This window comes from Oncorhynchus masou, chromosome 27 (assembly GCF_036934945.1).
Source record: "Oncorhynchus masou masou isolate Uvic2021 chromosome 27, UVic_Omas_1.1, whole genome shotgun sequence".
Taxonomy (NCBI): domain Eukaryota; kingdom Metazoa; phylum Chordata; class Actinopteri; order Salmoniformes; family Salmonidae; genus Oncorhynchus; species Oncorhynchus masou.
The window spans coordinates 14,351,693-14,363,538 of NC_088238.1; the positions used below are offsets into that span (position 1 = coordinate 14,351,693).

Genomic DNA, 11,846 nt, shown 5'->3' on the forward strand with positions numbered 1-11,846 from the left:
ATTCTAAGATGTGAAGGAAAAAACTGCACATGTTGTCTGGTTTTAAATGAGAGCAGACAAAATGGCCACCAGGGAGGACCCTGAAATGAAACTCTTCACTGCTACTATAATGGATAATGGGCTGACCTTGAGTACCTCAGTGTGGAACCACAGGACAGCCCGGGAAGAGTTAGGGCTATTGTGTAGGTCATAGACGCTGCTGTGAGAAGACTAAGGGCCACTCAAAACCATGGCCTGTATCCTCAAAGCATATCAGAGTAGGAGTGCTGGTCTAGAATCAGTTGTGCTTTGTAGATCATAACTGACAAGATTATACAGGCAGATCCTAGATCAGCACTCAGATGCTACGTGGATACAGGCCCAGATCCAAGCTTTGTTCAAACTACTTAAGACCACATTTACTGGAACAGTGCCAGCGACATGTTCTCTTCTGAAGCCGCATTTGAATTTGTCATTAGTTTATCCTTCCACAACAAATTGGATATGCTGTGGGAACACATGAAGATAAAATGCAGAGTAAAAATAAACATGCAGAAAGAGGAACATTTATTAAATCCTCTTAGGAGAGTAAAAGCACATGCACAGTAGAAGGGACTGCATTGGCTAAGAAAACCACAAAGGCAAATGGAATGAAAGACTAAATCAACATTCTCCCCAAACATCCTCTGACTTCTACGGCAAATGATTTGTTCTACCTGGTTTAACATCTACAATTAAAATATTTCACCCTCCCTCCCTTTAGCACGTTAGACTTGCAAACTAACACAACTAAAAAGCTTTTTCAAAGTTACAAAAAACATTTGTGTAACAAAATTGCAAAATATTTTAGTACGCCTAAAGTTTAGAAATCCTATATCTACGTCTTTATACTCTCTGGAAAAAAAACAGCACTGAAAAAAATGACTTCCTCACAGCATTTAGGGTAAAAATGTAAATAAATGTTTACACTTCTACATGACAGAGTATACTCTTTGAAGATAATACATTTGACTTTTTTTCCAGTGTAAGCCAGATGGCTCTTTCTCACGGGGTAGATTTCAGAGTCCTTGTCCCTCATATATGCCATAGACACACGACAGGACAAGAGCACATGTGGTCTTCATAGGAGGTAAAACAAACAAGGCAAGGCGCAGGTCTGTGACCAGGCAGTGTCCGTGTGCCATTGCATTCTGTGGGTTCTAAGTTTAGTGTAAAGTCAACACACTTTTAAAAAACTGCATTCAGAACAGAATTTCCTTGGTGGGCAATGTCTGAAGAACTCATCGCTTTCGAACCATGCAGCCGGGCAACATTCCAAAGTTCATTGGCAAAACCATCCTCATCTGTACTTCAATTCATATCACCCCCCCATGATTGTAAACCTGACTTAACGGATGGGAGAAACACACGGATATGAAACCACTGTCAGTGCAACTAGTACAGTACAGCATACCACAGGGAAGAATATCAATGGAGAATGTCACGATGATCCTGTCTCTGGGGTGGAGAGAGGAAGACCTTACTGAGATGGGGAAGATACCTGCCACTGACGGAAGATAGCAAACACTCTTTTAGACTTGTCATGTGGACCCTGCAGGAAAGAGGGAACATAAGTGTTAGAAATGGAAGCTTGCTCATATAGCAGAGGTATGACCAAATGCTGAAACTAACAATGCAATATACATTTCTCCATTGTCATAATAGTATGCCATTTTTGCAGATGCTTTTATCCAGAGTGACTTACATCCTTGGAAGCTTACATTTTCATATGGGTGGTCCCAGCAGGAATCAAACCCACAATGCTGGAATTGTTAGAGCCATGCTCAACCAAGTGAGACACAGGACCACCATTTTACCACATCCAGGTTTTTGATTCTCACCTGTAGGGGACTGGCTGCCTTGTTTGGGCTGAAGTACTTCTTCATGGGGAGGAGGAGAGTGAGTGCAGCCTTCCAGCCCTGCTGGTGCTCTCCGTCTTGGCCCAGCAGGGGTACACCACCAGTGGGCTGGGTGTTCTCCTTGCCTACATTCACCCAGGGGCACCAGTCTCTGTGCTGGGCTAGTGGGTCAAACACACTCCTATGCAGGGGGCCATCCTGAAAACAAGAGAATGGAGAAAGTCAAACGGTCAACTGTTGCATAGCTTGTGGCATGCACCGGAGTAGGGTGAAGTTAGATGCTGCTCATGAGTCAGTTTAGTACTTTAACTTCACCTTGAAGTGCATTCCCCTCCCCCATGCACCCCAGTGGCCAAGATCAGTTAAAACAAGGCAGACATTTTTAGGTAAGGGTGGTGTTAAAATAGATGATAGATTTGTCTGTATTATATCTGCTACAGAGTAGACACACACACACACACACACACACACCAGGTCTGGACGATCCAGACACACCTGGTGCAAACACAGAGAGTAAAGACTTACAGGGCTACTGGCTGAGGAGAGGCACATGCGTTTGGGGTTGCGTTGGGGGCTGGAGCCCCCCGAAGCAGTCCCCTCGCTCCCTGTCCCCTCCCCCTGGCCTCGGCCCCCGGTCATGGGCCTCTTCCCCCTGGGCAGAGGGCCAGGCTGCTCCTCGCTGGGGCTGGGAGAGTCCCTACTGCGGGTGCGGACCACCATGGGGGACGGATTGCCCACAGGCTGCCAAGACACAATCAACAGAGAACAACTTTAACAAACAGATCCATGATTAGAGGTATGAGAGTCCATGTTACAACATTATGAAAGCTACAAAGAACCGAGAAACTGGAGAAACAGGTTTGCTAGAACTTCCAACTCCCACCTTAACCTATTCGTCCAGTTCAAGTGGCCTGCCTTGCCTGAGACCTACCTGTTCTGAGCCTCTGGTCTTGTCCTGGCTCCGCAGCCCCCTGCGGTAGGGAGAAGGTGAGGGCGAGGTGGGAGTCTTCCTGTCCCCCTGGGCCTCGGGTGCAGGCAGGGGTGTAGATGACGTCGGGGTTGTGGGGGACTTTGGGACATCTCCCTCTACCTCTTTTCCCGTTCCCTCCATCTGGTGGAAGTTCCACAGACCCACTTTGCGCATGCAGAAGGAGCAGGTGAGGAGGGGTAGGCTCGTGGCGTGCAGAGCTGGGCTGCAAAAACAGCAAGAGGAGAAGGTGGAAACAAAACTATTAATATAACACGAATACAGAGGGGAAGAAAAAAAAATAGTTGAGTTAATATGCTAAGCAGCTTTTTGCTTTACAAAATTAAAAGTTAAAAACATTTTCTTGTCTTAACTTTCCTACATGGAGATGCCAATTCAATAAAGGCTTTTAAGTGCCACAATCTGGTAAGAGTGACCTGGTATTTTTCTAATGTTACAATGTTTCGTCTCTACATTTTTTGGTCAATAAAAAGGAGATTGTGAGCCTTGTCTAACCTTCCAGTCCAGCCACAGAGGGCCACGATGCAGGCAGCCACCTGGACAGCCAGGGCATCAGAGGTGGACTTCAGAGGGGACCTGCCCTGCTTCTTCTGTTCATCCTCAATCAACTGCAGTAGAGTGCTAATCACATCCTCCGTCAAAGACTGCAGGGAAACAAAGTGGTGAGATGAGAGGGATTGTCTTTGTGCAAAGGATAATCTCCGTCTTCAACATTCCGCTTCGCTCCACAGGTAGTATCACATTTTCATTTCACTTCATTACAGTACAACGATTTGATTTGTTTGATCGTAGCTAGCTAGCTACATAGCCGTCTTTGTATCTAAGACAATTGTGTAGTCTAGAGCGATTTTCTAGGTTAGCTAGCCAGCTATTGTCGTTCTTTTAACGTAACGTAATCAACACTGCTAGCTAGCCAGCTAGCCCCCGAATAGCAGCACTGTAGAAACTATTACACTCGACGGAACGACTTGATTAGTGTAGTGTCAACAACGCAGCCACTGCCAGCTAGCCTACAAAGTCAACAACGCAGCCACTGCCAGCTAGCCTACTCCAGCAGTACTGTATCATTTCAATCATTTTAGTCAATAAGATTCTTGCTACGTAAGCTTAACTTTCTGAACATTCGAGACGTGTAGTCCACTTGTCATTCCAATCTCCTTTGCATTAGCGTAGCCTCTTCTGTAGCCTGTCAACTATGTGTCTATCTATCCCTGTTCTCTCCTCTCTGCACAGACCATACAAACGCTCCACACCGCGTGGCCGCGGCCACCCTAATCTGGTGGTCCCAGCGCGCACGACCCACGTGGAGTTCCAGGTCTCCGGTAGCCTCTGGAACTGCCGATCTGCGGCCAGCAAGGCAGAGTTCATCTCAGCCTATGCGCCTCCCTCCAGTCCCTCGACTTCTTGGCACTGACGGAAACATGGATCACCACAGATAACACTGCTACTCCTACTGCTCTCTCTTCGTCCGCCCACGTGTTCTCGCACACCCCGAGAGCTTCTGGTCAGCGGGGTGGTGGCACCGGGATCCTCATCTCTCCCAAGTGGTCATTCTCTCTTTCTCCCCTTACCCATCTGTCTATCGCCTCCTTTGAATTCCATGCTGTCACAGTTACCAGCCCTTTCAAGCTTAACATCCTTATCATTTATCGCCCTCCAGGTTCCCTCGGAGAGTTCATCAAATGAGCTTGATGCCTTGATAAGCTCCTTTCCTGAAGACGGCTCACCTCTCACAGTCCTGGGCGACTTTAACCTCCCCACGTCTACCTTTGACTCATTCCTCTCTGCCTCCTTTCCACTCCTCTCCTCTTTTGACCTCACCCTCTCACCTTCCCCCCCTACTCACAAGGCAGGCAATACGCTCGACCTCATCTTTACTAGATGCTGTTCTTCCACTAACCTCATTGCAACTCCCCTCCAAGTCTCCGACCACTACCTTGTATCCTTTTCCCTCTCATCCAACACTTCCCCTACTCGGATGGTACCGCGCCGTCCCAACCTTCGTTCTCTCTCCCCCGCTACTCTCTCCTCTTCCATCCTATCATCTCTTCCCTCTGCTCATACCTTCTCCAACCTATCTCCTGATTCTGCCTCCTCAACCCTCCTCTCTTCCCTTTCTGCATCCAGGCACTTGTCATCTCCCGTCTGGATTACTGCAACTCGCTGTTGGCTGGGCTCCCTGCCTGTGCCATTAAACCCCTACAACTCATCCAGAACGCCGCAGCCCGTCTGGTGTTCAACCTTCCCAAGTTCTCTCACGTCACCCCGCTCCTCCGCTCTCTCCACTGGCTTCCAGTTGAAGCTCGCATCCGCTACAAGACCATGGTGCTTGCCTACGGAGCTGTGAGGGGAACGGCACCGCAGTACCTCCAGGCTCTGATCAGGCCCTACACCCAAACAAGGGCACTGCGTTCATCCACCTCTGGCCTGCTCGCCTCCCTACCACTGAGGAAGTACAGTTCCCGCTCAGCCCAGTCAAAACTGTTCGCTGCTCTGGCCCCCCAATGGTGGAACAAACTCCCTCACGACGCCAGGACAGCGGAGTCAATCACCACCTTCCGGAGACACCTGAAACCCCACCTCTTTAAGGAATACCTAGGACAGGATAAAGTAATCGTTCTCACCCCCCCCTTAAATGATTTAGATGCACTATTGTAAAGTGGCTGTTCCACTGGATGTCATAAGGTGAATTCACCAATTTGTAAGTCGCTCTGGATAAGAGCGTCTGCCAAATGACTTAAATGTAAATAATGGATCGTAATGCAAGAAGCCATGTGGGGGAAAAAGCTGCACTGCATTCCCAAACCAAGGGTTCATAGATAGACCTCCATAAGGGGAAGGGGCTAGCAGAGGGGGCTAGTATCTGGACAGAGCCCATCTTTCTATAGGTGATTCATTGTTGTGTAGGAACATGGCTCCCCTCCCTCACCATGGTTTTAAGCTGTTCTGGCTTCATGGCAGGTAGCTGCTGCTCCAGGAGACAGGTGGTGTGAAAGCGCACCAGGAAAGCACTGAGCAGCACTGATGGCTCGTTCGCCGGGACAAGCCAGAACCGGTCTAAAACGGCAATACAACATCACGGTCATGTTCAGTAAGGCACACAACAGAAATTTTAAAAATGACTGTTACTTATTGGACAAGTCCAGGTAGTCCCTCCCTGTTTCAGTACATCCATACAATTTCTTCCTTTTGTTGCCTAATGAACACAGACAATCAACAAGAGGATTAATTAATTAAAGTTTTGTATTACCTGGGCATGGAAAGTCTGGCCATGGACAAAACTTATCATGCTGTGTCTGTAGTTGTCTAGTTATCTCTGCTATCCGGGAATCATCTATGGTGAGGAAAGAAGTAGGGGCAAGTATTCAGCTACAAATTAATGACAACATTCTGTGTTTAAAACAATAACAAAAACAAAGGCTTTTGCAATAATGGTTGAATGTTCAGCAGGGGGTGTCAAAACCAGTTGCTCTGCTCACATTTCTGGAAGTCCAGGGTTGGTTGTAGTGATGCACAGAGGAAAGCCTGGCAACTTGAACATTTCAACATGTCACATCCTACGTTGATCCAGCCATAGCTGGCACACTTCAGGGGGGAAAGAGTGCGGGGCTTTCCTGCCCATCTCAGACAGTGCTCCCGCTAAGGAAACTTTTTTACACAGGAAGTTTACACAGCACACTAGATATAATCATAATGAGCATTATGATTAAATAAATAGGAAAAATATATATTCTTGATGAAAAATGTGAAAAGGGGAATGTAGGCAATGTTATTAGTGTGTAAAAGACAACAAAGGTTGTGCTGGACAACTACAGTACTACTCAAAAGGTTATCCACACAACTCTTTGGCAGTATAACATGTAATGTCGCAGCGTGGATGCAGAAAGGATATAGAGTAGGACTCGACTCTTGTGAAAAAGGCTTCTTTGTTAGACGCTTCACAAGGAACTTGACTGTTGCCGTTTGGTGCCACCTTATCCAGCTCCCCCTGAACACTGAAATTCACAAGAAGAAAAAAAATGTCACAGAAGGAATTTGCATTAGCTATAGTTACAGGGCTAAACAAACATTCATCAAATACAACAATTCGTATAGGGTACTTTAAAAATGTTATGTATGATATTCTGTGTCGCGCACGCTCACAAGTCAGCAACATCGCATGTACACAGTGTACCAACCATGGAATTAGAATACTAGAATGGTCATGGACCTTCTTATGATGGATAAAGGTCAGCCATTTTGGTCAGGGAGTTGGTCCACCATGGTTTGCCAGTGCTGTCATAACAGTGTAAATTATAAACTGGGTGGTTCAAGCCCTGAATGCTGATTGGCTGAAAGCCGTGGTATATCAGACCGTATACCATGACAATACATTTATTTTCACTGCTCTAATTTTGTTGGTAAACAGTTCATCAATATCAACAAGGTACCTCAGGGGGTTGTGATATATGGCCAATATACCATGGCTAAGGGCTGTGTCCTAGCGCTCCGCTTATTGTCGTACGTAAGAACAGCCCTTAGCCGTGGAATATTGGCCATTAAAACTCAGTAAAAAAAAGAAATGTCCCTTTTTCAGGAACCGGTTTTCAAAAATAATTCATAAATATCCAAATAACTTCACAGATCATCATTGTAAAAGGTTTAAACACTGTTTCCCATGCTTGTTCAATGAACCATAAACAATTAATGAACATACACCTGTGGAACAGTCGTTAAGACACTAACAGCTTACAGACGGTAGGCAATTAAGGTCACAGTTATGAAAAATTAGGACACTAAAGAGGCCTTTCTATTGACTCTAAAAACCCAAAAGAAAGATGCCCAGGGTCCTTGATCATCTGCGTGAACGTGCCTTAGGTATGCTGCAAGGAGGCATGAGGACTACAGATGTGGCCAGGGCAATACATTGCAATGTCCGTACTGTGAGATGCCTAAGACAGCGCTACAGAGAGACAGGATGGACAGCTGATCGTCCTCGCAGTGGCAGACCACGTGTAACAACACCTGCACAGGATCGGTACATCCGATCACACCTGCGGGACTTGTACAGGATGGAGGCAACAACAACTGCCCGAGTTACACCAGGAACGTACAATCCCTCCATCCGTGCTTAGACTGTTCCCAATAGGCTGAGAGAGGCTAGACTGAGGGCTTGTAGGCCTGTTGTAAGGCAGGTCCTCACCCGACATCACCGGCAACAACGTCGCCTATGGGCACAAACCCACCATCGCAGGACCGGAAAAAAGTGCTCTTCACTGACGAGTCACGTTTGTCTCACCAGTGGTGATGGTTGGATTCGTGTTTATCGTCGAAGGAATGAGCGTTACACGGAGGCCTGTACTCTGGAGAGGGATCGATTTGAAGGTGGAGGGTCCTTCATGGTCTGGGGCGGTTTGTCACAGCATCATCGGACTGAGCTTGTTGTCATTGCAGGCAATCTCAACGCTGTGCGTTACAGGGAAGACATCCTCCTCCCTCATGTAGTACCCTTCCTGCAGGCTCATCCTGATATGACCCTCCAGCATGACAATGCTACTGCAAGACAGGAATGTCAGTGTTCTGCCATGGCCAGTTAAGAGCCCGGATCTCAATCCCATTGAGCACGTCTGGGACCCGTTGGATCGGAGGGTGAGGGCTAGGGCCATTCCACCCAGAAATGTCCGGACACTTGCAGGTGCCTTGGTGGAAGAGCAGGGTAACATCTCACAGCAAGAACTGGCAAATCTGGTGCAGTCCATAAGGAGGAGATGCACTGCAGTACTTAATGTAGCTGGTGGCCACACCAGATACGGACTATTACTTTTGATTTGGAACCCCATTTTTTCAGGGACACATTCTATTTCTGTTAGTCACATGTCTGTGGAACTTGTCCAGTTTGTCTGTTGTTGAATCTTGTTACGTTTGTACAAATATTTACACATGTTAAGTTTGCTGAAAATAAACTCAGTTGACAGTGAGATGACGCTCCTTTTTTTTTGCTGAGTTTACCATACCCCCTCGGGCCTTATTGCTTAATTATACCATGGCATCATTGAAAACTTGTTTCTGATTGGCTTGAAGGGCATTCCAGAGCGTATTTCCCTATAATGCACAGTATATTTCTATGGTAGAATTCAATGGCCATAGTTCATATTTACATGTTTTGTTTGTGCTGCGTTTGAAAGCAAAAGTCAACTTGAAAACATTATTGGTATTGTTGAATTTTATTTTCATAATAGCAAGCTAGGACTGATGGTTTGGATAGATAAACTAGCAAGTCTGGTGGTTTCATGTCATGGAAATTCTACCCAATAAGGAGAGAGACTTATTTCTTCAAACAATTATACCTTAATATTGATTCATTTTTGCAATAATGGAGCTGGTCAACGACCACCCAGAAGTGATCATTGAGAGTCCGAATAATACATAAATGCAAGGGGTTTATATAGAAACCCAAAAACTGCTTAGTCATGGTTGGTTCCACCCATCCCCAGCAGCCCGGGGCATCATAAGCTACCTTATTATCCTCTTGTGCCTATGTGTATTGGTAGTGTGAGATCATAGAGCACAAACAAGTGATAACAGCAGTTCCGTTTCTCCTTTCAGTTCAAGCTAGCCTCTTCTCTTCATATCTCCACACAGCTGTGCCCTTGGAAGATAGTAAAAGAAAAAGGATAGACTCAAGAACTGTGGTCACTCTTGTCTTATACTATGTGACCAAGTTACTCAGAAGCAAAGCTAACAGGTTATTCCGTCCCTCAAGTTCTCTCTATCCCGTAGTCTCCAAGAAAGTCCTTGACTACACGCCTAAACCAGCTGAGAGGAGTGAATGTGTAAGAGAGGAGCCAACCCTCTACAGAAGCACAGCATTAGTCATGAATATCTCTCACTATTTGTTAAGCATATAGTTGTTAACTATTAATATTCAATAAATCAGGTAAATACGTAATTTCTCTCACATCGGTTACCACGGAAACTATTGTAGCTACCTAGTAAACTTGCTACTTCAGTGGATGATGAACACATTTCTAGTGGCAAATGTGTTCATTATAGCCATGGTATATAAGGGATAATTAACTCAGGGCTGTATGCGTTCTCTGGAAAATAATGCCACTCCGCTAGCACATCGTTAAACACACCTTCCACATCCTTTATTATTTTCAATATTGTTGATCATCCCTTTCATAATGCGTTTATCTGCACTGTACGTTTGTTAGCTAGCTAGCCAGATAGTTTTAAAGGTATGATACCATAAATTGTTTTAATTAACTGCCAATATGCCAACATTCCATTCAAACAATGCAGTCAATCCACAGCCAGACACTGGCTGACATTAGTTGATGATAGGACTTAGACAAGATGTAAATGCAACAAGCACTGATATTGTATCTTTAAATAGCACTCACATCTTTCCAAGAAAACAAACAATTAGATATTTATGATGGTCTGTTTACATATATTTTAGAGGACATTTATACAGAACATTGGTATAAAACCTGTATAAACTATTAAATTATGTGCAATTGCTCTCAACCTAAAATATTGTCACAATTTCTGATATAACACATACCTTACTTTTATTTTCCTGCATAAGTAAAATTAGGACTATGCCTCTACTGCAGTTCATTCCAATTACACTGGTTTGGATTTCTCCCTGACCAATATGGATGCCATTTTCACCTCATGCTGGTACTTCGAGGGTTATGACATAAGCCACTCCAGTAATTTGATAGCTACAAACCCTAATTTATGAACACACATGTGGACCCATGTGAGCAATCAAATATGGTATAAAAAAAACATATAACCAAGTTCATACTCGAAGACATTGTATGTTACTACAGTGGCGCATGCAGCATCTACTTTGAAAACAATACTGCAATTAAATGTCTCGATCATTTGTGACTATTATTTACATTGCATATATTATTGACCGTTTACGGAACATGCCACTACGTAACATAGACAGCTATAATGGCCAGACAGTATTGTAAAATAACAAAACAAACACAAATTAGCTGTCGAGTAAGAAAGGCATAAAAAAACCTGTCTCAATAAAGTGTGCATCTTGCTTGCTAATGTAATGCAACATGTGGAAACTAGATCCGTAACTGGGTATCTAGTTAGCTAGCCAGCCACAGTAAGCTAGCTAGCAAACTAGCGAACTAGTTAACGTTAGGTCCCTAACAATTTGCATTCGTTAATTCTCCAAAATCTTACCCAGTTGATCTGTTTTCATCCGACAACACACCTGCGTTGAGAAGTTCACGAACTTTCTCTGGAGATGCTAAAACAGATTTTAATTGTCTGTTTGGAGAATTGTCAAGACGATTTCCACGACTGCCAAGGGCCGCCATGATCGGTCGGTGCTCGATGCTAAATCTTCCCCCCTGAAAGAGGAACGCTATCTGTTCCGCTTCGGATAATGCCCTGCTTAGATTTCAACTCACTGGTCCATATAAAATCTATTATATTCTTCTAAATGTAGCTTTGCTGTAGGCTACTGTCAAAGTCCATACACTGTAATCGTTATACTGTTACAGTGCTATTTATCAAATACATTTTTAAACTATTTCCTTGTGAAGTCCTTTGCCTTGGTGGTTAAATTATGAAATTCTTAAAGGGAGACTCCGCTCAAAAATGTATCTTTCAGTATTTTTTTCACTAGTCCACTGTTGATACAGTTCCAAAATGTTTTGCATGTCAGCAGTCAAGATATTGGACTTGAGGGAAAATGTTGGTGTCTGAAGAGATAGCAATGAATTGTACACATCCCTCCAGGTGACTGTGATACAGTTCTCTTCAGACCAATTGGCAGTACGCCCAGAACATTGTTTTGGGTACCAAAATCAGTATCTCAGTCTCAAGGTCCCAGCTTTGAGAGAAGAAGCCTCATGAGGTGTCAGTCAGTCACGTTCAGCAAACAACATTAATGATAAATAATGAATAATTTAAATCATGCTTATATGACTTGTTTATGTAGCAGTATAAGAGGACTGAAA

At 44.6% G+C, this 11,846-nt stretch overlaps 1 protein-coding gene across 1 annotated transcript; it reads right to left on the reverse strand.

Moving 5' to 3' along the window:
- Nucleotides 1–529: 529 nt before the first annotated feature.
- Nucleotides 530–11,239, reverse strand: zc3hc1 (zinc finger, C3HC-type containing 1). The gene is made up of 10 exons (XM_064939265.1): nucleotides 11,065–11,239; nucleotides 6,758–6,860; nucleotides 6,345–6,495; nucleotides 6,116–6,199; nucleotides 5,795–5,922; nucleotides 3,361–3,509; nucleotides 2,809–3,070; nucleotides 2,403–2,618; nucleotides 1,860–2,075; nucleotides 530–1,570 (listed from the first exon to the last, which is right to left on the reverse strand). Exons 1-10 carry the CDS (start codon nucleotides 11,199–11,201, stop codon nucleotides 1,499–1,501), a joined length of 1,518 nt encoding a protein of 505 aa, XP_064795337.1. The 5' UTR covers nucleotides 11,202–11,239; the 3' UTR covers nucleotides 530–1,498.
- Nucleotides 11,240–11,846: the final 607 nt, after the last annotated feature.